We start from the raw sequence: 26,213 nt of genomic DNA, 5'->3' as shown, positions 1-26,213 counted from the left end.
CCGCGTCGAGATGCGAAACCCCAAACAGACCCAAACCCAAAACCCAATGAGTAACACTGAGTCAGCAAGACCAAAAACGCTGAGTCGGAGATGTGAACCTATTTTGGCATTTCTTTAGAGCATCATCCGCGTCGAGATGCAAAACCCAAAACAGACCCAAACCCCAAAACCCAAAGAGTAACGCTGAGTCAGTAAGACCAAAAATGCTGAGTCAGAGATGTGAACCTATTTTGGCATTTCCTTAGAGCATCATCCGGGTCGAGATGCGAAACCCAAAACAGACCAAAACCCAAAGAGTAACGCTGAGTCAGCAAGACCAAAAACGCTGAGTCGGAGATGTGAACCTATTTTGGCATTTCTTTAGAGCATCATCCGCGTCGAGATGCAAAACCCAAAACAGACCCAAACCCAAAGAGTAACGCTGAGTCAGCAAGACCAAAAATGCTGAGTCGTAGATGTGAACCTATTTTGGCATATCCTTAGAGCATAATCTGCATCGAGATGCGAAACCCAAAACAGACCCAAACCCAAAACCCAAAGAGTAACACCGAGTCAGCAAGACCAAAAATGCTGAGTCGGAGATGTGAACCTATTTTGGCAAAACCTTAGAGCATAATCTGCATCGAGATGCGAAACCCAAAACAGACCCAAACCCAAAACCCAAAGAGTAACACCGAGTCAGTAAGACCAAAAATGCTGAGTCGGAGATGTGAACCTATTTTGGCATTTCCTTAGAGCATCATCCGGGTCGAGATGCGAAACCCAAAACAGACCCAAACCCCAATGAGTAACACTGAGTCAGCAAGACCAAAAATGCTGAGTCAGAGATGTGAACCTATTTTGGCATTTCCTAAGAGCATCATTCGCGTCGAGATGCGAAACCCCAAACAGACCCAAACCCAAAGAGTAACGCCGAGTCAGCAAGACCAAAAATGCTGAGTCGGAGATGTGAACCTATTTTGGCATTTCCTAAGAGCATCATTCGCGTCGAGATGCGAAACCCCAAACAGACCCAAACCCAAAGAGTAACGCCGAGTCAGCAAGACCAAAAATGCTGAGTCGGAGATGTGAACCTATTTTGGCATTTCCTAAGAGCATCATTCGCGTCGAGATGCGAAACCCCAAACAGACCCAAACCCAAAGAGTAACGCCGAGTCAGCAAGACCAAAAATGCTGAGTCGGAGATGTGAACCTATTTTGGCATTTCCTAAGAGCATCATTCGCGTCGAGATGCGAAACCCCAAACAGACCCAAACCCAAAGAGTAACGCCGAGTCAGCAAGACCAAAAATGCTGAGTCGGAGATGTGAACCTATTTTGGCATTTCCTTAGAGCATCATCCGCGTCGAGATGCGAAACCCCAAACAGACCCAAACCCAAAGAGTAACACCGAGTCAGCAAGACCAAAAATGCTGAGTCGGAGATGTGAACCTATTTTGACCGGTTCAGTGAGGGTCTTGAGAATGGAAAACCCAGCGAAACCAAAAAATGAAAAGTCAGCTTTTTTTAAGGCACTTTTCACATCTGGGGTAACCTACCAGAGAGAGTTGATATTCAATGTTGTCCTGGTCTGGAAGCGTTGGATGTAAGTCTGGAAAAAATGCTGAGTCAACAAAACAAAAAATGCTGAGTCAGAGATGTGAACCTATTCTGGGTCATGAGAATGGAAAACCCAAAGAGTAAGACTTAGCCCAAATGTGGGAAAAACTGCTTCGTCTGCGACACCAAAAACTGCAGAGTCGGGTTTTTTTAAAGGCACTTTTCACATCTGGGGTAACCTACCAGAGAGAGTTGATATTCAATGTTGTCCTGGTCTGGAAGCGTTGGATATAAGTCTGGGGAAAATGCTTAGTCAACAAAACCAAAAATGCTGAGCCACTTTTTGGGGGCATTTTTCACATCTATGGTAACCTGCCCTGACTGCCTGAGTAAGATATCCAAACTCCTTCCCATTTTTGGGGGTGGACAGACACACCGACGAACAGACAAACGGATATTTACTTTTCGCTTTGGTGATCACTCGTTCACTGCTTCGCGGATCAATTGAATTTTCTCTATTGTCATTGATTTCACGGAGCTTCATTGTGTTCTGCAGCAGACAGCACACAGCAAATGCTATCACAGGGATGGCTTTGTGTTTGGGTGGTCAGGACCAATGTTCAGGAATCAGAATGGAGATTTTCATTTTCAGCTGAAATAGCCAGGGTCCAGGAATAAAACAGGGCGAAAGAAGCCTGTTCTCGACAAACTCTACTAACTTTACTCAACTTCGTTCTACTTCGACTCGACTTCAAAATACTACATTTAGGACGCAACGTCAGGGGAACCCGTGTATTTTTTACCTTCATGCACTGTACCTTTGACTTAATTCGCTTCTTAATTAGCCATTTTGAGCCCTCATTTTTGTGCGCTGGCTCGATTTTCTTGTGCGCTGAGAATGTGCCAGCAGTGCGCAATTGCGCACGCGCGCAGTTTAGAGGGAACACTGGTCAGGACTGTGATAGGCTGGTTTGCTGTCAGTCAAACAGCGGGGCGGACACAAAAGTCGATGTGTTCACCCAAAACGTTCAGAGGCTCGTTATATTAAAGAGAAATTCACCAATAAAATAGGATTCTAAAGGAAAAGCGCAAAGAAAAAATCAAAATATTTCGCTATCATTGCTCTTTGGGTCAAAAATATTCCCGACCATTGCACTATAGAGGGAGCCAACCGGGCATTCTCCCCCTTAACCACTAGATGTCAGTGTTACACGTTATTGTATTTACAAACAACAGAATTTTGAGTGTTTCGATTAATAAATGTTTACCCATGCTCTCGCTAAAGTCAAGTTTGTCAACTCATATCGGCTCATTTCAAAACAAAACACTCCATTTTAAAACAAGCCGTGTGCCTTTAATGTCTCTTTATGAGAAAAAAGTGCGAACATTCGGCTAATTTGCCCGTGCGTTAAATATTGGCCGTACAGCAAGTGTAATGTGTAGCGAGCTGGGCGTCCGCTAGAGGGCGCGTGTGTTGAAATAACGTGTTTAAATAAAGATGTGTGGGAAAAGGAGACGTCACGTATAAAATGATTTCAAAATAAAAGCCTTTGTGGAAAAATATTTGTGGCGGCGAAAAAAAAGATCCTTACCTGATTATTACTCTTGAAATCCCATGATTGGGGAATAGGTTACTTGATTCTCATCACGTTTCCCTCCAAAATTGATCAGTGTTGCCATGGAAACAGTGGGAATAATTTAAATAAAATACATGTAGTGCTAAAACAAGGGGACGTGGTCAACACAATATGTTGAAAAAGACGAATTGGACCAAAACAAACAAAAAAATAAACAACGTAAAATAGGTCTGCCGCTGCAAAAACTGAAAAGTCTTATCGCCTGGCAGTTCTTCTTGATCTTATATTCTTTGAAAACAGCAACAGTCTCTTAGCAAATGAGGCAAACACAGTTGTTTCAGATTCCAGCAAAAAAACAAAAAAAATTCCACTTGTCTTAGAACCGCCAGCCCTCACAGTCAACTTTCCTTTTTGTATTTTCAGCTCTTCTCTCGCTGACTTTTTCTTTGGAGAAAAACATCAACTGCATTGATTTATGCATATTGGAAAACTTTAGGAACGTTTGTGTCCTCCTACAGAAACCATATATTTTTCCATTATCAAAGTTAAAAAAAAAAAATAATAAATAACACCAGAGAGCCACTAGGGAGCGCCAAAGAGCTGCAAGTGGCAAGTAGAGAGGCTGGTTGCTGACCCCCGTGGTAAAAGATGACATGGATAATGACGTTTCCATGTTAAACAGCTTGATTTTAAAAATTGAAGTCAAAATTTGACATTCAGTGCTATAAAACGTGTGCATGATTATGCATTTTTGAGAAAAGTGACAAACAGCTTAATATAAAGTTGTTGAAAAGAGCGTGAACAAAATCAGTGGTTGTGATGGGGCGGGGGGGCAGCGTGTTATTCTCCCCACTAGACGTTGCCGAATTCTATCGTGCCGGCGAAAACGAGTGCCAAAAGCACATCGGAAGAAGATAAAATGCGGAGACTCATAAAACACACCTTATTACGTGTGGAAAGAAGGGGAAAATAAAAAATGAAACAATAAAAAAAGGACAAAAAAAGGAAAACAAAATAATAAAAGGGGAAAAGGGACAAAAAGATTAGAAAAAAAGAAATAAGACAAAAGGCGAAACCCAAGGAAAATAGGGAAAGAACTAAATAAAATAAAAAGAAAAAAAGAATAGAAAAAAGGACAAAAAAAAAGAATATGAAAAAAGGTATAAAGTAAAACAATAAAAATTAGGAAAAGAAAAATGAAAAAGAGAAAAATGAAAGTAAAATAAGAAAATGCTTTTGTTGTTGTTTTTAGTCTCTTTTCTCTTTAATTTCCTTGTTTTCTTCCTTTTTTCTTTTTCTCCATCTCTTGATTATTCCTTCTTCCCTATTTTTTATTCCTTTTAAAAAAAACGTTTTTTTTTTGTTGTCTCTGAGAACTTGGGTAAAAATTGGAAGAAAAAGGGTGCTTTTGCTTTTTGCTCACTATCAGTCTCCGTATTTGTAGTCTTCCTTGGACTCCTTTTTGCCTGCGCAACACATTACAGCGACATCTAGTGGACAAATATAAAACACCATCCCCTTAAGAACAGCAGATTTTTTTGGGGTCGAGCCTAAAATGCCAATCGTTACGCTCAGGTTTGGCCGAGTTTTTCTCTGGCTGATTTTTTCTTTTATTATCCACCCGTTATCGTTCTTCTTTGACTTTCTGCCTCTCTCTTAATGTGCCACTCCAGACTCTTAAGGCCGTACTGCTGTTGTGGTTCATGGCCCAATTTACAACCTATCAAAATAATGAACCGCCTCTAAATGTCTTGCCAACTCTCCGCAGACACAGAAATGCAAAAGACGTAAACACTGAAAAACGACGGTGAACAGACGATGAAGGTGCTGTATCCGAGTCAGATCAGTAGGCTTCCCCCTGGAAACCAGAACAATCTGTTCACGTGCGAGAGCAAACCCCTATAAAACAAAATAACGCCTGGAGAGGGATGGTTAACGCCAGGCTGTACTTGCCCAAGACGCACCACAGGAAGTGATGGCCTGCTGATCCGGGTGGTTAAGGTATCTGTGAACCGCGAAATGTTCATACGGTCTTATTTATCTTAGATTTGGTTACAGAAGAGAGGCTTTAATTCGTTACCATAAATCACCTCTCCTCCTCCCGAGTCCTCACACAGTTCACACATTGGTGGTGCTCCTGTTCTTGCTTTTGTGCTGGTTGTGCGCCGTACTGTGCGCGTTGTTGTTGTTATTGTTCGCGTTCCCGCTGAGTGTCTCCATGATGGACCTGAGGGCCCCGAAGGGTCTCTTGACTTCCGAGGTTCCCGTGGGTGTGGCTTCCTTGCTAGTGGGCGGTGGCTTACAAGGCTCCGCCTCCTGGTTCAAGTGCTCATTGAAGGTGACCCTGAGCTTGAGGCTGTGTGCCGTTTTCCTGCGGGACGAAGGCGACTTGAGGGCACTTTTGGGACTGGTGGCCGCCGTTTTTGGGGTGCCAGGGGCTTCGGGGTCCACGTGGCCCCCCGCTTCCGCCGCTTCCGGGGGGCTGAAGGGAACCCCGTCCACCTGCCTGGAGTTCGGCTTCCTGTCGGCCGGGGGCGGGTGCTTCCTCGCGGCCAGGTGGAGGTGTTTGGAGGCGGGCTCCTCGTCGGTGATCGGCAGGTGGGACGGCCTATCGGGTCTGGGCGGAGCGTCGGGATCCGATTGGCCGAGGGAGCGTTGCGTCATCTGCTTGAGACGCGCTAGTTTTTGCTCGCGCTTCTCCGCCGAGGCAGCGCCGCGGTGCGGCGCGGTCCTGGGGGCGTCGCCGGTCTCGTGGCGTAACCCCGCCTCCTGACGAACCAGCCAATCGCCGTCCGCCGGGGTGCCTTCCACGCTCAGCATCATTTCAGGCCACGCCTCCACGCTGAGGAGAAGACACATTTGCTATAGCTGACCAGACGCAGTAGATCAGGGGTGGGTAAACTACAGTCCGTGGGCCGCATGCGGTCCCTCAGGTGTTGCAATACGGCCCAACAAACGAAAATGGGAAAAATATCATGACAATATATAAAAAAAAAGATGTTTTCTTTTTGGTGCCAGATTTTTCCCCATTGCAACTGTTTTGTATTACCAAAATACTACTAAAAATACCAAATATCATATTTAATGCTTAAAATCAGCAAACTAATGTTTTGATTTAAATCTGAAAAGAAAACACTACTGCCGTAATACTACAAAACAAAAATACTACAATAGAAATACTACTAAGGAAAATGTGCAGTGTATGTTGTTTAGACTATTATGCACCGTTTACACCACAGGTGCCAAACAGGCGGCCCGCGGGCCGGATCAGGCCCGCGAGACAACACTCAGAGAAGCGCAAGAGAAAAACAAGCTGCAAGTTGAAATATGTGAACTTGATGTTGTCAAAGCCAGGTGCCTCTCACAAAGACACTGTACTTCTATTTATTTCTCTCTCTCTCTTTCTTTTCCAACTCTTTTCTCCCACTCTGTCTCTGTCTCTTTCACTCTCTGTGCCTCTCTTTTTCTCTTCCTTTGTTGCTCTTTGTCTCTTTCTCTCTCTCTGTGTCTTTTAACCTCTTTTGCTCTAACTTCCTTTTTTCCTTTTCTCTTTCTCTCTTCATACCCTTGGCGCTTTCTTTTCTCTTTTCTCTCCTTCTGTCTTTCTATTTCTCTTTGGATTTCTTTCTTCCTCTCCCTTTATTTTCCCCCTCTCTCACGACTTTTTATCTTTTGTTTCTCACGCTCTCTCCCTCGCTCTCTTTTTCTTTCTGTGTCCCTCCCTCTTTCTCTTATTTCTTTATCTCTCTTTTTCCTTCTCTTTAATCTACTAGTCCGGCCCCCGACAGAATGTTTGTTCTATTGTGTGGCCCCCGACTTAAAATGAGTTTGACACCCCTGGTTTACACCATTGTCACTATGAGCCAATCATGTTGCTGGTCTTTGATTACCACACCCTTGAGGATAGAATGCTTTTATAACTTATGAGATTTAAAAAAAAAATGTTTTGTGTGATTTTGGTCAATTTTGGTGTGTAGTTTTCCAGTTGAGGTTTTTGGGTTGTTTTTTGACCCATTTGCAGGCCAATAGGTTTCTTTTTTTTCCTTTTGAGTAAGATATACTTTACTAAGTAAGTCTTGATCATTTTCAGAATTTTTTAAGTTTTATTTGTACTTTTCAGTACATTGTTCAAAATTTTTCATCTTATTTTTCTTACTTTTTGTTTTTGGGGTCATTTTCCTGGTTTTTCCTGGGTAATTTCAATCATTTTTTTTGGGTCGGTGGCAATTTTAAGGTTCGTTTTTTTGCTCCTTTCTCAAGTCTTTTTTTGGTCGTTTTTCTAGAAGCAAGAGAAGGAAGCCATGTTCAGAACAGTTCATGTTCTCTGTTGCACTCATGCTTAGAAAATTGAGAGTTAAAAAACTCTTAATACTGGAAGTCAAACTGAATAATTTTTTTTTTTTTTCTAGAGAGCAATGACAGCATATGTGGTTTCTTCGGTCGTTTATATCTCCTGTAGTATCATCACTGTATTATCTTATTTATTCCTGATTGATTTCCTTTCAAATTTTTAAAATGTTTTGTTATTCTTTCCATCTTATTTTGTCTTAAAAAAAGAAATAAATTTGAGAATATTGGAATGTTTGTACGAAAGCTTTTATCGTGAGAAACCTGATGCGGCCCAGCCTCACCCAGACTCCGTTTCAAGGTGCGGAGATTATAATTCACGCGTTTGTTACTTCCTGTCTCGATTACTGTAATGCACTACTCTCCGGTCTCCCGAAGTCCAAAATCGAGAGCCATCAGCTGGTACAAAAAGCTGCAGCGTGGCTTTTAACTAAGACAAGAAAGTTTGATCACATTACCCCGATTTTAGCTAACCTGCATTGGCTCCCTGTTAGCTTAGGATGTGATTTCAAAGTTCTGTTGGTAGTATACAAAATCATGCATGGACTTGCTCCCTCATATTCATCAAATGTAATTTCCCCCTATGTTCCAGTCTGGAGCATTTGCTCTGAAAATGCTGGTCTACTAGTGATCACAAGAGCCAAGAAGAGATCTGCAGGTTCAAGAGCGTTCTCCATTCGGGCCCCGGTGCTGTGGAATGCTCTTCCCCCTGAGATTCGATCTGCAACCTCAGTGGAAATGTTTAAATCTAGGCTTAAAACACACTTCTATTCTATAGCATATGAATGACCTATATTTTATGTTGACAATACCTGTATATCATTTGCTCTCATGTTGGTTTTAGATCAGGGGATGGTGTCATAAAAGTCTGTAGTTCGCAATAGTCCTTTATCGGTGCAGCCCTTTGAGACTCTTTGTGATTAAGGGCTATACCAATAAACATGACTTGACTTGAGGCCCCAGCAAAAAATGCCTCCGTGTTTGCAAGTGTAATACCTGTTGTCAAGTTTGTGTAACTGCTTCTGCAACGTCGCTTTCTCGGCAGCTCGCCTGCGGACACACACGCACATTTAGTCAACCGTGGCCACGGGACTTAAACATTTGCAGTCTCGTTCCGTCCCGCACTGACTCTGCGAGCTGCTTGGTCAGCTTGACGACCTGCGATGCTAGGGACATGCACGTCTCCACCACGACCAGGTAGCGAGCGCAGGTGCTGTGACCTTGACGCTCGGCGAGCTGCGAAGGTCGTTCGCCCTGCTGGTTGGAGACCGTCACGTTGGAGCCGTACTCCACCAGCGTCTAACCGCAATGCACAGATGCCGCATCAGTCGCAGATTTCAGTCAAGAGGAGCAAAGCGGGGGATGTCCCGGTTTCATAGATGTAAACAATTGATAAATATGCCTTAATCTTAGTGTTGACGTTTTTAGGACATTTTAATGCCAATTAAGACCTTATTTTTCAAATAATAAATTTAATGCCTTTTAAGACTTTTCAAGCATCCGCTGGAAGCCTATAGGAAAGAATATTCATTGAATTCTAAAATGTATATCCTGGCTATTTCTGATCCTAGAGTGTTGCATTCTATGTGTCAAGCATCGTAGGAATTTCAAATATATTCCATAACACTGAAGGATTTTATACTTTTGACTATAAAGGATTTTATACGATTGAATACAAGTTACATTTATTGACTGCAATGAAGATTTTCACCGAGTAGGCTTAAGTTCAATGAGCAGTGAAAGTTCAGGGCACCCTGGTAGGAAATATTTTTTACAGGAATGGCGGGAACGGGACGTCAGGCTGATAAGATAGTCAGCACATCAGACGACGCAGAAAGGCCCTGATGACGGAGGACGGCAGGCATTGTTTTGAGAAACGCTTTTCTGCTGTTTTGAGTTTTCCAGACATCGCGGCGAGGTGGTGGAGCTCACGTTGTTTCATTGGCACGCCCATGGGAGGAGCCGGCACACCATCTTGCGGGGAAACGTGGGCAGAGAGGAAAAAGCTGGAGGACTTCAGAAAAGGCTTCCCAGAGACTCAGACGACACAAATTCGACTAATTCGGCCGATTTCGATGGAGTTCACTTAGTTAAATTGTTAAAGAAATTAAATCTGCCCTTGTGTGAAAATATCGGCTTTTCTTGTTCATCTTTTCCATCAAGAAACGAGCGCGCATAAATTGTAGGTTGTGTTTGGTTATCGGAGTCAGATAACGAATTCGAACAATTTGGTAAACGGTACGTTTTAATATTTAATTCCTAACAACACTGATGCGAATGAGCTACCCGTTCTTTTGACAATCACCCATTTACCCCCTCGTACCTGTATACAGGTAAGGTGGCCGTACTGCGCAGCCACATGAACGCCCGTGTTGCCGTTTTGGTCCAGCTCATCCAAGGAGATGGCCTGTTCCTGCATAAACTGAAGCAACCACAGCAACACCTTCTCCTGCACGCACACACACGCTCACTCTGGTAAATTTGGGAGGTCATCGGGAATGAAAGCTACAGAGAGTGCGTTACCTGTCCGTAGCGGGCAGCATAATGAATCAAGCTGGGATGTTCTCTTGTGCAGCTCAACTCGGCGATGGCCTCCGTCTCGCTCACCATCCAACGCACGCATTCCAGGTGACCGTTCTGCAAACACAATTGAGCATGATGGGTTAAGGACACAATCCATTTGAAATATTTATATTATCAAATAGTGGAGAAGCAAAGGGGGGCACGAAGCTCTGCCAAGGAGGGCGCGTTTGACATGGAGCTAATTTTATTTCTTTACTGTCCTAGAATAAAGTGCATTGCATCTCCACTACATTAGTGGGCAGCAGCGCTCTCATTGGCATGGAGTCTGCGCTCGGTGGTGAAGCATCTGCGCTTTGCACCTACGTAGCCAAGAGAATGAGCATGTGTAGACTAGAGGTAAGATCTAAAATGTCAATCATTAAGTCAGGCCGGTCGGGCTTCTCTCTTGCGGTTTTATTCATTTATTTATTCATTTTTTCCCCTTTGTGGAGGATCTACACAGCATGAAATTACTTTTACTTAAGTTATTAATTGGATAAAGAAAATGCTTACCAAACTATCAGTTTAACTCCAATTCACTAAATACAAATACATTTTCACCCCCGATGTTCAATGTCAGGAGTGCTTCTTTCCGCCGCTATCGGCGTGTGGCGCTGTGAAAGGTCACCCAGCATCTACCTCGAAGAAGAAAAATCCACTTCCCTTTCTTAGTTCGTGTGTAAATATTCCATACTGTATCTCCAGCGCTCTAAGAACTTTGACATTTTCGATGTTTAATTTCTCGTGCATCCATTTAATACGGTTGGTGTAAAGTGTAAAGAGGCGAGCCGTTTCGTTTGAAATGAAAGTGGAATAAGAAAGCTTGATGCGGTTGAGAAAATGGTTGGATCGCTTTTTTAGGCCACTTTCTACCATGGAGAAGGAAGTTGCCTAACTCTTCAAGCTCATCTTCCAAAAGTAAGTTAAACTTAACTTTATTTATCTTTATAGAGCATTTAATTCTATGAAATGTTTATTTTTTTGTACAAAACAATACAGGTTACTTATACAATCCTTAAACATACTTGTATGAACCTTAAACATACAAAATATAGCACTGAAGCAACTTACGAACAAATTCTCATCCGTAAGTAGGGTAGCATCTGTACCGTCAAAGGAAGAAATCCAGCGCCTATCAAAAGAAAGTTTTTGTTGTTGTTGACTTTGATGACTAAAATAAGTCGCCATCTTGCTGCTGGCATATACTATATGCTATTTTTGAGCTGTACCCTTCTATGATCTATCTTTTTGTGTCAATGGGCTTCTACAAAATGACATAAATTCTGCCTTAACAATGCACACGCAGCTTTGCTACGTCGCACTTTTTTTAACAAATACGGAAAGGGCTCTATAGCTGTTGGGTAATAATGGAGTGCAATGCTGAAGACAGAAAAAAAGGTACTTTATGTGGAAAATGCAGAAAAATTAGCCAAATTTGGACTCATTTTAATGATATGGATTGCTAATAAGCAGAGAACATTCAATATTTCAACCTCAGAGACTGCCAATCTTTTGCTTTTTGTATACTTAATTCATTTTATTGATTTTTGTGTTTTACAGAAGATTCCTGTCTAAATTGGTTAAGATACAATTGTAAATAGTTATTTTTTTACATTTTATAATTTAGTTATAGGACTGAAGAGTTACTATTTGTAATTTTAATTGTACTGTTTTGCACTGTCAGGGATTTTGTGTTGTTGTTCAACTTAAAATTTGTTCAGTGTATAAAAAGCTAAAACTGTTATGTATTTTACAAATTGTTTTGTAGATTTGTAAATATTATAATGTAGATTTCATGTGTTCTAAGGGATCCCCTGCAAAACATAATTAATAGTTACTACATAAATTGGTAGATCATTTTTATTATTTTATTAATGATAAAACACCATTAAAAAAAAGCTAAAAGGAGGAAGTGTTTGGGAGCTGAGCCAAAAATCCATTTTTTTAAGTAGAGCTGTTCCCTTGGGTGTGACCAGTAGGTGGCAGTGACGCTTCACATGACAATGCCATGACAAGCCATCAGAGCAGGCGTGACGGTGTTATTCTCACACACGTTCTATTTATCTTTCTTAATTTAGTGCGTGCTCTATAGAGCCAGACAGCCAAGAACCATGGCAATGGCAACTATTTTAAGCATTCTCTTGACCTTGAAAACTCCACATTAAAATTCAAGCATTTTCAAGGATTACAAGCACACGTTATCAAAACATTTCAAAACCGCAGCCAGACCTTGACGGCAAGTCCGGCGGGTGTGAGTTGCTGCTGGTTGCGCTCGTTCAGTCCGTCTTCTCCCATCAGGGACGTGAGATGCTGGAGACATTCGGCGTGGCCCTGAGAGGCCGAAATGTGCAGGAGGTTGTTGCCCGACTCGTCGCGGATTAGTGAAAGGTTGTCGGCTGCCAGGTGAGGCTGACGGGAAGAAAAGTAACAAATCAAATACCGGTACGTTGGTACCTCTACTGACTAATGTCTCTAATATTGCCTCTCGTTACAAAGGTGTTTCAGGATACAAAGTCAAAGATACAGTACGCGCTGTTATTAGCCAATCCCAGTTTCCCAAACGTAAACAAATGGTCTGCGTCGTGTATCCCAGCATGCTCTTCGTGTCACCGTCACAGTTCAGAGTTGAGAGACGAGGAGTAGGAGGGGTTCCGGCAGGATGGCGGGGAGGAGGACGCAGTTATAATTAATCAGCCTAAATAGTAGATATTTTAGATAGATTCTATGAAGTCTTGGACTTTATGTTAAAGAATCACCCGGGAAAAGGGTTGACAAGTTGGGCTTATTACCACATTTGCATTGCACATTTCCGACAGATTGTCAAAAACTAGCAAAAATAGACGTCATTGGATCAGTTTTTCAAGAAACGGGAGGCAGAAAGGTAAATAATTCTTTTTCTTATTTCATTTTTTCTTTGGTTTTTTTTACATTATGTGCCTCTCGTTTGATATACGTTAATCTAATTATAACATGTATTTCTTTCATGTTCAAAAAAAGATACTTTTGCAGGGCTTGGAACGGTTTAGCGCATTTACATTCAAAATGCGTCTCACGAAGTTTTCAGGTCACGAAGCCACCCCCAGAACGAATTAAATTTGTATATTGAGGCACCACCCTAGGTCTTAAAGCAGCTTAAACGGGGGCAGGCGAGTGCCTCACCAGAAGTGAGATTTGACCTTCCCGGACAATGTTGATGATGTTGTGCTTCTTCTTGCTTTCCTCGTCCATCTCCGCTCCTCCGGTTCTTCCAGCAGGGCTCCACGGTTTGATGTTGTCCTGCTTAGCCAGCAGGGGAAACAAGGTGTTGGCGCCCCCTGATGGAAGGTCCAAGCCCGGTCTCTGGTTTAGTGCTTCAGGATACAGCCTCGCTGACACCAGCTTGTCTGATGCAATAGAGGACAAAGTTTAGAATATAAATGTCCAAACTTACAGCAAAAACACTAACAGGGCCAAGGTTGGAGTACCGTTTAGTGTAACAGCTGAAATTTTTTTGGGTGTGTTTCAGGGAACCTATCTGGTGGATAAAAAATGTGTTTTTTTCAAGCAATATGCAATTAACTGACAGTATGAGCTTCTATTCGAAAATGTTTGGAGAGCCCTCATCTCAAAGTGTTCCGTCCACAGGATAATATGATTTATTGGACTGTGGAACTTTGCAAGGACATTGAGGCTAGCCATCACAACACTATACAATTCACATGATTTATTCCTTGAAAGTGAAATTGTATGTCATTTTTGCCTCTTTACAGGCAATCAGTGTGCGTGTGCATATGTTTTTTAGACAGACAGACAAACGGAAAGACAGCTGGCATCAGGGACACGTGTAAAAGAGGCAGAAAAACAGCAACTGGAGTAACTAAATTCAAATTTAATGATAGATTGCTTGGACTTAAGCTTATAATAAATTGATAGTTAGTGTCTTAAATCAATCTGTGTGCTGCAGGAAATCGGTCCATTGTATTGTTGCCAAACAGGATCCTATTCTTCACTATCTTTCTTCCATTGATCTACCAAGTATCTGTAATTTATCCATATTAATAGGTGGCAGCAGGTTCCTATGTTTTATATACCAATTATCTACATGTGAGGTAGTACAGGGAAGTATATTAAATAACATTTTTAGTTTGATGAAGCCTAAAGGAGCTGTACTGAATTTGAAACTTACTCACCGCCGCCATCTCCTGGCTCGTGTCATCACTGCAGCCTTTGTAGGCTTATTTATATTGCACATGCAAGTACTGGCATTCCTTAGACTTCCTTGAATACGCTCTTCTTTTTTTGTCTTTCTCTGTGTTTGGGTTGGTGTTTGGACTGTAGTTGTAAACGGAATCTTTTCTTACTTTCACCATTTTCAAGTTACACTAACAGAAACTAAACAAAAATTGCAGGGACAAGCTTGATGTTTCTTTCTACCACACTCCCACTACCCCATTCCTTCTATCCAATATGTTATGCCCCGAACAGCTTTTCCTAAAGTTGGATAAAAGAGAGAAAGGGTGGATAAAAAAAAATGATAAGGGCTCTTTGAACTCAGTTGGGCATTGTTAGCACATAAATGACAGGGAAAATCTTCTACGTTCAACTTTTTAAAGACACCTCAAATGGCCTTTAAGGCTGCACTACAAAAAATTAAAAAAATCAATCAAATTAAGTCAACATTGAGCACATAAATGTAATGATTTATTTTCTTATTTTACTTAAAAACAAAAAAACATTTAGAACCTAGTAAAACATTTTATTGTTCCCAATGGAAATATTTTTTTGCTTACAATTGTTATAGCAACATCCATTGCAAAAGGGATTATATCATGTGCGGACCCTTCTCAAGGTTTCTTCATTTTTCTCATGTTGATATTTTTTAGTTTTTCCTTGCCCTCATGTAGGTTTTAGATCAGTGGATGGTGTAATAATAGTAAGTAGTTTGCAATAATCTGTGGTCTGTGCAGCCCTCTGAGACTCCTTGTGATTAGGGGGGCCCTAAATGAACATGACTTGACCCGACTCGGATTGTAGTCTACCAAATTTAGCCTAATGTTTATCTAGTCATCAATTTTTACATGTAACTATCAGTCATATCCAGATTCAAAGGGCGACGAGCAGCATTCGGTTATACAATTTGGCAGAGGGACCGTGAAGAAAAAATATTGATGGATCAATTGTTTGATTTGATTGTCTGGGTCCCACACCTCAGCAATGCATGAAGAAAAAAAAATGTTTCCCCTTCAGAGTTATTTATTAATAAATATAAATAAAGACATAAAGAAGCGGATTTTATCGCCTTAATAAATTGGGTGGCAATTTAATTTCTGAAAAGTGCTCGACAAAATTGATGTGATTTGGATGTCAGACAAACTAAAAAAGAAATAAGCATCTCCTGGCCGTGGGTCGTAAGTCTAGTTGGACAAAAGTTGAGCAGTTCGCAAGTCGGATTTCACCTGTATTTAAAGATGCTGTACGGAATTTACAACCTTTCTACTCGCTGACGCCATCATCTCGCTCGTGGCATCATCGCAGCCACTGTCAAGCTTTTTATATTGCGCGTGCAAGTATAAGAGCCTCTCTTAGACATGCTCAAATACTCTTTTTTTCATCTTGTTTGGGTTGGCGTTTGGGCTGTACTTGAAATAGGGACTCTTCCTACTTTCACCATTTCCATGCTACACCATCAAAAAACTGCCGTAACAAGCATAAAGTCACTCTCTGACATCCCCCCTCAAGTAAGATAAAAGCACAAAGATGCTGTGCAAAAAAATTATAAGGGCTTTTTGAATTCATTTCGGCATTGTTAACACATACTTTACAGAGAAAATATTCTACATTCAACACACTCCACTTTTAGGTTCTTACCTCCTTCAGGGAACGAGGAAAGTGATGAGGAACAGCTGAGTAGTGAGGACGAAGAGGAGAGGCTCACATCTGTATGATGATGGAGATGATGCTGGAAGCTCCCTGAAGACTTAGAACGAGGAAGGTGCTGCAAGTCCGGATCCAGGGACTTGGACTTCCTCAGGTCTGACCACTTCATTGGGGACAGGACGCACATCTGCGAGTAAAAGAGGACGAAGAGAATATTTTGCTAAAGATTGTGAGCGAGTCCGTACTTGCGCCGCGGTGCTGCCGCCACCGTCCTCGTCTTTGCTCTTATCGCTTTGCCTCCGCTGCCTCTCTAGCGTGGCCCCGCCAACGCCAACCGTGCTGAGGGCCCGTTTGTCGAGGGCCCTGGGAAGCGTCGAGTTCTGCTGGCCTGAGGACTTTATGAAGGGCACGTCTAGGATCTCGTCCAGGTCCAGGTCGTAGTGCTCCAGCTCGCCCAGGACTGCTGGGTTGCCTCCCTGGTTAGCGCCCCCTGTGGAAATGAGAGAGTGGTACTTTTAAGATTTTAATATATACTGCAACATTCATGCAGATTTATTTTACCATATTTATGGCATTTAGATTAGATTTCAGATTTAATTTATTGCTTTCCTTAGGGAGAATCACAACAACAGGGCAGGACAAAGACTAGGCTCTCTCTTACGAATCCAACTCAATCCACTCAGACTTTCTCTTTCTTGGTCCTCTCTCCTTCTTTGTCTCTCATTTTCTCTATCCCTCTCTTTCCCCACCTCTCTCACTCTCTTTTCCCCCTTTTTTGCGTTTTACTCAGTCTGTCTTTCTCTCTTTCCATCTGTCCCTCTCTTCTACTCTCCTCTCTCCGTTCTTCTTAGGGCGGGCGACATCGAGAGCAACCCTGGCCCCCAGTCCAAATTCCAGTGGTGCTTTCCAACCATTCGCTGCGACCACACCCCAATCACCTGTACTACCTGCCCACAGGGCTTCCATAAATCATGCACCGGCTTGTCCGAACTTACTAAGGACTTCAGAGGCTTCGTATGCTTGGTTTGCTTGGGTCACACCCCGTCAGGCCTGGCGGCACAGGACTTCGGAGAACTACAGAGCCTCCCACGAGCGAGTCTAGCGCTACTAAGGATTACCTTAGGCGCCTTGAGTGACTCAACAACAACAACAACAACAACAGGCGTTACATTACAAAAACAGTAGAATAACAAACATATATGACAGCGGGACAATGACTAATTGAATAGGTTAACGGGGCCTGTCGTTTAGAAGGGCAATCGCAGCGGGGATCAGGCTTTTCCCAAATGTAGTGGGTAGGTGATATCTTGGGCTAATGTGATTGCTAGTCGGACGATGGACCTGTTATTTAAGTCTGAGAGGTTGGGTATAGTTTAAGTATCCTTTATCAGCATTTATCAAAAATTTTGGATATTTTGGGGTTATTTAAACTGAATTAAATCTTTCCCAATTGATTTTTTTCCTGCCGTATTAGCTGCTTATGGAGGACCGAACATGTCCCATTTAAAAATGAACAAACAATATATTCAAGTGAAAAAAAAAAGAACAGACTTAAAGTTTTTCAAATTAAAAACAAACATAAATCGAAATGAACTAATATATAATATATGCAAAAATAATTGCAAAAACAAATAGGTGGGTGGGTGTATCCCTTAACCACTAGGGTCATAGAGGCACGATTTACTGTGGTGTGTTTCAGGCGAATACAGCCTGGTGGCGCTCATCTCTGTCCAGGCCAACATAAGTTTCCACCCGGTCTTGAACCGGGGACCTGTTGCATGATGGGCGAATGAGCTAATAACTGCACGACAGAAACACTATAAATGAAAAACAATATTCGTATTACAAAAACTGATATTTATAGTTCCAGAATAAAGGCAATTTTTATATTTGTATTTCATTTTGAATTGTATCTTTACATGGATTTTTATGACTACTTTATCTTTTATTTTATTTAGGGTTTTTAGGCACCTCAATAGAATAGAATAGAACAGCCTTTATTGTCATTATGCAATACCGCAGCGAAATTGGAGGGCTTCTCCTTTCAGTGCAAAGTAAAATGAATTAAAAAGATAAAAATGTAGGAAACGATATAAAAAATTATACATAATAGATTGAGCATACAAGCGCTGCCCTACTTACGAACAAGATCGTTTGTAAGTTGAATTTATTTGTAAGTTGCTTCATTGCTATATTTTGTACGTTTAAGGCTCTTATAAGTAACTTGTATTGCTTTGTACTAAAAAAATAAACATTTCATAAAATAATATGATCTATAAAGATAAATAAAGTTAAGTTTAACTTATATTTGGGAGATGAACTTCAAGAGTTAGGCTACTTCCTCCTCTATGGTAAAAAGTGGCCAAAAAAATGCGATCAACCATTTTCTCAACCGCATCAAGCTTTCTTATTTCACTTTCGTTTCAAAAGAAACGGCTCACCTCTTCTTTACACTTTACACCAACCATATTGAAAGGAGCAACGAGATATTAAATGATAAAAATGTTCTTCGCGCGCTGGAGATACAGTATTAAATGTTTACACACGAACTAGGAAGTGAAAGCCGGAATTCTTTTTCGGAGTGGATGCTGGGTGACCTCTCACAACCACACACTGGTAACAGCGGAAAGAAGCACTACAGTAATGTCCAGTACTCGGAAAAGGTGCACACAATACAAAATACAACTTATAGCAATGTCTGTATATTTTTCAACATCTCGAAAAAAATGTTCGTATCTACTGTTAAAATGTTTGTATCGCAAGTCGGGGAGAGTCTGTATTCACAGTTGCAGTTGTAAAGATCCTTGTGGTCATGTAGATGCTAAATCATTCAATAATTATCCCAAACAGAAATGAATTATTTCATGTTAAATATTGAATGCTAAAACCAAAATGGGTTTGAATGCATTTTTTGTGTCTTTCTATTTTTTTCTTCAAAGTAGATGATCCTACGAGAAAAGAAAAAACCTTTTAAAGTTAAATCCTCCTTTTACTGACCTATACAGGCAGCAGCTCCATCCATCATCTTCCCTCCCGCCGACTTAGAAGGTAGTTTATGTTCTTTTGAGGCCAGTCTGGCGTCCCCGGCCCCACGCTCCTGGTCTCGGTCCTTGGCGTCCCATCCTGTCGGTTCCTCCCTTGTTTCGGGCTGATGCTTGAGAGGAGAAACCCGCTTCACGGGACGGAATTTACTGTGCGCCTCGGCGACCCCCGCAGGTTTGATTCCCACCACGCCCACGTGAGATGCGACGCCGCGACTCCAGTTGATGGCTGGCACTGACGAGCAGTAACAAAACACAGAGAATGGAGGATGAGGCGGCAAAGTAAGTGGATTTTTGAAATTGAACATTTGAATTAGCACGGAAGGCAACCATACCGGCCCTCTCCTCTCCCTGAACATCATTTCGCCTGGACAATTCTGGAATGTTCTTCAGGGATGTGACAGAATACTGAAAAGATAAAATGAGGCTTTTGTCAGTCTAAATAATACTTAAATTAGTATTTTAATTGATATTACTGTCCATAATAGGTCAGGTTATAACAACAAGTTCACAACATTAGTGTAACAGTCCCCAGGATAGGGCGACCCCGCCTTATGAATTTTTCACTTTACAGCGTGGAATTCAATGTTTTTCAGCATTTTTCCCACTAAACCACATCAACCTCAAATACATTTTGTGTGCCCAAAAGCTTATTCAATTCTAATTTTGCAGTTTTCGTGCATATGAGGAGATGACGGTCTGCAATTGGTTGACGTCATATAAAATGCTGGTCTGTTATTGGTTTGTCTCACAGCTACCTTCGGGCAGTGGGCAGGGGACACCCTGAACTGGTTGCCAGACAATCGCAGGGCACACGGGGACAGACAACTCGCTCACGCATTCACACCTAGGGACAATTTGGACCGGCCAATTCACCTGAAATGGAATGGGGGAGGAAACCCACCCATGTACGGGGAGAACATGCAAACTCCACACAGGAAGGCTGGTAGCTGGATTTGAACCCATGAGCTCAGAACTGTGCCGCTAACCGCTATGGGTTAACCACTCAGAGATAGTTTCTTACCCAGAGCCATCACCACCCTTCACACACACCACACAAAAAACGGAAACTCTTGCAAACACACTACCTCATACAGATGTAAAATTGTATTCAGGCCTATGCTCACTTTGCACAATGTTGCCAATTTTCTCACTACCGCATATTGCACTAATACGATCCCAAAACTGTATGTAACATCCTACATGACCACACTTTCTTGTGTAAATATTGTGTAAATTATAACCTTAATCTTCTTTGTTCCTTTATCTTCTTCGTTTTCTTTTATCCTTACTGTTAAATGTGAAACTGGAGTGCCACGTCCAATTTCGTTGTCACAATATGTTCAACCCATTTTGTAACAATAACAATAAAGGTATATTCTATTTTATTCTATTCTAAATGTGAAACTGGAGTGCCACGTCCAATTTTGTTGTCACAATATGTTCAACCCATTTTGTAACATAACAATAAAGGTATATTCTATTTTATTCTATTCTAAATGTGAAACTGGAGTGCCACGTCCAATTTCGTGGTCACAATATGTTCAACCCATTTTGTAACAATGACAATAAAGGTAGATTCTATTCTATACTAAATGTGAAACTGGAGTGCCACATCCAATTTCGTTGTCACAATATGTTCAACCCATTTTGTAACAATGACAATAAAGGTATATTCTATTCTATTCTTAGCTGCCCTGCTGCCCTTGTCAAATCATATATTCGTATATTACACATGGGTAAGACTATCAACTATTTTGTTAATTTAATGTCTTTACCAGCAGTTCGGAAAATAGAAGCTACGCTTTACCATCAGTTTCTATCCAGTTATAAGGCAATTTCCCTTTGTTGTATCCCAGGGGTCTACTATACTTGTTGTGCATGTTTGTGCATCACTGACCGCTGAGTCATCTGAGAAGTCGATTTCATCCAAGTCCAAATACTCAGGAACCTCCATCTTGACTCCTCATCACCTCCGGTCCTGTACAAAATGTAACAACGACAATTTGATGACATAATCAGAACTAATAGGTACAGCTAATAGGCTCAAGTTTACATAAGTCCCAAAATCACACAATTAACGGCAAAAACTCAGTCAATCAAAGTTGGGAACATAGCTCTGAAATCAAACGGACGTTTTTGTTTTTCTCAAGTTAATCATCCCTGTCAATTTATACCAACTGGGTGGCCTTGGGGGTATGGCGCCCGCCCCGAGACTGGGAGGTTGTGGTTCAATCCTCAGCCGAGTCATACCTAAGACTTAAACATTGGTACCCGTTGCTTCCCTTGGAATCGGGGGTTGGAATTGGGGGTTTGGTCACCTAATGACTCCCAACACCTCAGTTGGGTTGAGCGAAGGGGCTGGGAATCCCCTCCTCTGAATCAATCTCCCAAAAATAGTCAGAAATGACTCTAGCCACGGGCAGCACGGCGGCGCAGTGGTTAGCGCATGTGCGGCATCGTCAAGTCATGGGAACCTCCTGCGTGGGTTCAAATCCAGCTCCAGACTTCCCGTGCGGAGTTAGTATGTTCTCCCCGTGCTTGCGTGGGTTTCCTCCGGGCACTCCGGTTTCCTCCCACATTCCAAAAACATGCATTTCAGGTGAATTGGCCGGTCCAAATTGTCCCTCGGTGTGAATGAGCGAGTGAGTTGTCTGTCCCCGTGTGCCCTGTGATTGGCTGGCAACCAGTTCAGGGTGTCCCCTGCCCACTGCCCGATGATTGCTGGGATGGGCTCCAGCACCCCCGCGACCCTACTGAGGATAAGCAGTGCAGCTAATGAGATGAGACTCTAGCCACCTCCCACTAGGGGGATATGACTGTGGGATATATATATATATATATATATATATATATAAAACCCATATTTTATACAGTTTTTGATCATTTGTTTTTCTTTCAACTGAACTCTTCTTTGCCATATTGGCTTTAATCCAGATAGTCTCTATTAGAAGCAGATGACAACGTCACTGTAGATTGATATCGTTGCGGTAAACAGATGCTGGCCTGGAGAGGGATGGGCACCAACAGGCTGTACTTGCCCAGGACACACCACAGGAAATGGTGCCCCTACGACCCTAGTAGTTGAAGGGATCCAGCCCTAGTATATTTTATCATCACTGGAGAAGTTATTTGGTAAATAAATGGACTTGATACAAAAATGATCTTTATTTTTTTTCCTAGATAGTTTGTCTTGTGAGTAAATAGATGCCGCGATGTTTTGGGTTTTATTATTGCTTGATAAGAGGAATTGCAATCATTTAATAAGGTGAGCAGTTAACAGGTATGCATGATTTAAATGCTAAACAAAATTATAATAGAACCATAGTTGCACCTTTTTAGTCAAGTCATGTTTATTTGTATTGCCCTTCATCACAAGGAGTCTCAAAGAGCTGCAGAGACGGATGATTGCAAACCACAGACTATTATTACCCCATCCCCTGATCTAAAACCTACATGAGGGCAAGGAAAAACTCAAAATACACAACATGAGGAAAATGAAGAAACCATGAGAAGGGACTTCACATGAGGTAATCCCCCTTCCAGGATGACCAAGCCAAAATGGCTGTTGCAATAACAAACAATAAAAATAACATATATAATAATTTAATGTGTTTTCTTTTTGTTTATGAATGATTAGAATATTTATGTCATGGCTTAAATACTGAAACAATTTAATGCTCAACATGCACACACGCTTGGAGAGATACTCTGATAAGTACAGACGCTACCCCACTTGTGACCATTCGACTGACAAAAAACAGTGGATACGAACAGTTTTTTCGGGATTTCGAAAAAATATCCGGACATTGCTGTTAGATTTTTATTGTGTGCACCTTTTTGCAAGTACAGGACAGTACTGTAGTGCTCCTTTCCGCCGCTACCGGCGTGTGGCGCTGTGAGAGGTCACCCAGCATCCAACCCGAAGAAGAAATCCGCTTCCTCTTCCTAGTTTGTGTGTAAACATTCTATACTGTATCTCCAGCGCGCTAAGAACTTTGACGTTTTTATTGTTTAATATCTCGTGCAACCATTCAATATGGATGGTGGTAAGTGTAAAGAAGAGGCGAGTCGTTTCTTTTAAAATTAAAGTGGAATGAGAAAGCTTGATGCGGTCGAGAAAATCGGCGGAACGTTTCTTTTGGCCACTTTTTACCACAGAGGAGGACCTCTTGAAGCCCATCTTCCAAAAGTAAGTTAGACTCAACTTTATCTTAATAGAGCATATTATTTTATGAAATGTATTTTGTAGTACAAAACAATATAGGTTACATAAACAAGCCTTAAACATACTTCTTTAAACCCTAGACATACAAAATATAGCACTGAAGCAACTTACCGTATTTACCGCACTATAAGGCGCACCTAAAAGCCTTTATTTTTTTCAAAAGCTGACCATGCGCCTTATAATACAGTGCGCCTTATTTATGGATCAATATTAAGTCGCAAAGTCTTCCAACTAACTTGCAGCCGACTAGATTTTCCCCCGAACGCCAAGTAGCGGTGTATGCTGGGATTTATTTACCGGCGTTTCATTGGCTAACCAATGTGTCAATCATCATTTGAATCGATCACTATTGGCTAAAGTTATTCGGAGGTCAAGGGGCGGATCCTTTTTATCATTGACAGGCTGGCATAGGCTTGAGCGGCAAAACAAAGCCTGCAATTGGCCGAAAAAGATGAATGTGAATAACACGTGGTTGACGGCATAGAGAAAGCATTTTTTACTATTCTGTATTTGTAAATATTTTATTCTCCTGGATTTACTACACTCACGGATATAAGAGGACCATGGCTGCACATTATTATTGAACACAACGACTTCAGTGAGCTACTCCGGCTATATATTTTCCCTGTATCTTGTTTCAGACTGAACTCGATGTTTCTGTGATAAGCGGTGCAGATAATGGATGGAATGGAGTGTCTATTTTTAAATTCCACTCAATTCCAAGTGTTTATTGTCATATGCACAGTAAAGTTGCGAGCGAAAAAGAAAATAGAAACTAAGGAATGGTTGGCATTTCTTGAATCCCAAGACTTTAACCTTCCGAATGATGGAACGATGCATTTGAGTGACATCGTACGGACACCGCATCTGCACGTGTTCTCGACACGTATTTGCGTCTTTGCAAGCTTTGGGAATGTTAAGGGGGTAATAAGTTTGACTGAACTATCTGACTGTTTTGTCCACTTTCCCATTGTAGCGCCTTATAATCCGGTGCGTCTTATGTATGTCAAATATAGGACCAAAAACTATTTTTTCGGTGTGCGCCCTATAACCCGGTGCGCCTTATAGTGCGGAAAATACGGTACGAACAAATTCAACTTACGAACGATCCTTCTTAAGTAGGGCAGTGTCCGTATGTCACTATGCAATTTAGAATATCAATGGTGAATGACCAAAATTGGATACTGATACTGTCATTCCTTTTTATCTCAGTAAATGGGGGCCAAAACTCTGCCCTTTCCTTATATTATGCACTCTGCTGGCCCCTGCGCGTAGCAAAAGTTGACCAGGAATAAAAGATAGCGGCCAAAACAGTGCGTTTTATTTTAGAAGGGTCACGATGCCGTGCTTAGGTGGCCTGAACAGGGAAAAAATACACTCTGCTCGCCCCTGCTCTCAATAATCAGGGGTAGTACACCTTATTCACAGCCAATTTTTTCAATTGCTTCAGGTCCTTTAAAGGAACAAATCCAAACGCCGATAAGGTGTTTTTTTGGGGGGTTGACTTTGATGACTAAACTAAAGTCACTATCTTGCTCCTAGCACATACTTTCTTTTTGGGGATGTTCCTATAAATGATATTTTTGTGTCGATGAGCTGCTATAAAGTAACATGAATTCTGCCATTCTGCTTTAACAATCCACACGCAGCCTCAATAGGTCACACCTGTTCACAAACACGGAAAGGGCTCTATAGGTGAAATTAAATGAAATGACCTGCATTTATAGCGCTTTTCAAGTCAATGAAACTTTGCAAAGCGCTTTACAATGTGCTTCACATTTACCAATAGCGGCCGTGCAGCCATGTAAGACGCTAACCTGCTTATTGGGGGTATTAGGGGTTCAGTGTCTTACCCAAGGACATTTCGACATGTAACACAGAGGAGCCGGGATTCGAACTGCGATCTCTTGATCCCAAGACGAGCGCTCTACACTGAGCTACTGCCGCCCCCAAGGTGTTGGGTAATAATTAAGATCCATTCAGAAGACACAAAATGAAGTACCGTATGTATGAAAAGCAGAAAAATTTAATTTTAATAATTTATTGCGCCAAAGCACTCAATCTTTAGACTGCTGAGTTTTAGTTTTAGTTATAATTATTTTAGGGCAGCACGGCGGCGGAGTGGTTAGCGCGTCCGCGGCTCAGTTCTGTGGTCATGAGACTGAACCTTCCTGTGTGGAGTTTGCATGTTCTCCCCGTGCATGCGTGGGTTTACTCCAGGCACTCCGTTTTCTTCTCATATTCTAAAAACATGCAAGACAGGTTAATTGGCCAGTCCAAATTGTCCCTTGGTGTAAAGGAGTGAGTTGTCTGTCTCTGTGTGCCCTGTGACTGGCAGGCAACCAGTTCAGGGTGTCCCCTGCCCACTGCCCAAATAGCTGGGGATGAGCTCCAGCACCCCCGCGACCCTACTGGGGATAAGCGGTGCAGATAATGAATAGATAATCATTTTTTAGAGTCTGTTGTTTTAATCCTCAAATATACTTTCCCTGAAGGCACCACTTTATTTTACGTTCTTCATTCAAAGACAGTCTAAAAAAAAATAACACTCTTAACGCAAATTTATTTTAAAATGCTCACAAATCAAGCGAAAGCGAAAAACGCGTGAACAAATAGAAATACATTAAGGTTTAAGAGTAGAGACGTCAACTCCATTTTACCAAGATATAGATATTTGAATTTTCTGATATTTTCTTGGAGACTTATTTAGTCGAATTAAAAAAAACAACTTTCTTGTGCTGCTTTAATCGTAATATTTGAAGAAGGCTAATTAGCAAAAAACCTAGCAAGCTAATTAGCATCCAGTGACGATAACGGTATTCAGCCCCCTCGCTAGCTAATGGCTAGCCGGACAGCTGGAAAAGGAAGGCGTCGGAGAAAGTGAAGGTAGAAAAAGAATGACTTTAAACGATGCGGGTGGTTGCAAATATGTCCATAATGCGTGTACATTACCTGGCAGGAGGACAGGCAGAGATATAAACTGCTGACGGCAGAATATAAATGCAAATGTTTTGGGGGTTTTTTCCTCCTTTTTTTTTGCTCCTTGCTCCAGCACAAAGACTTT

The 26,213-nt window shown here is 41.7% G+C and overlaps 2 protein-coding genes across 2 annotated transcripts in view; one reads left to right on the top strand and one right to left on the bottom strand.

Moving 5' to 3' along the window:
* The window catches only part of rnf214 (ring finger protein 214), a 25,856-nt gene extending 15,591 nt beyond the window's left edge, over positions 1–10,265 (top strand). The window contains exons 7-9 of the transcript XR_015850556.1: positions 9,796–9,937; positions 10,038–10,090; positions 10,250–10,265. The gene's annotated coding sequence lies outside the window, so the exon portion shown is untranslated. The remainder of the gene's footprint in view (positions 1–9,795; positions 9,938–10,037; positions 10,091–10,249) is intronic.
* sncaip (synuclein, alpha interacting protein) lies at positions 2,871–26,213 on the bottom strand. Its single transcript, XM_088336660.1, has 13 exons — positions 26,102–26,213; positions 20,822–20,902; positions 19,257–19,329; positions 18,878–19,156; positions 16,126–16,370; positions 15,872–16,067; positions 13,184–13,407; positions 12,254–12,433; positions 9,986–10,099; positions 9,786–9,911; positions 8,592–8,761; positions 8,459–8,512; positions 2,871–5,957 (listed from the first exon to the last, which is right to left on the bottom strand). Exons 2-13 carry the CDS (start codon positions 20,876–20,878, stop codon positions 5,234–5,236), a joined length of 2,442 nt encoding a protein of 813 aa, XP_088192786.1. The 5' UTR covers positions 20,879–20,902; positions 26,102–26,213; the 3' UTR covers positions 2,871–5,233.

The sequence above is a fragment of the Urocampus carinirostris genome, chromosome 5 (assembly GCF_059441175.1).
Source record: "Urocampus carinirostris isolate Australia breed hairy pipefish chromosome 5, RoL_Ucar_1.0, whole genome shotgun sequence".
Taxonomy (NCBI): Eukaryota; Metazoa; Chordata; class Actinopteri; order Syngnathiformes; family Syngnathidae; genus Urocampus; species Urocampus carinirostris.
This window is presented reverse-complemented; position numbering and strand designations above follow the sequence as displayed.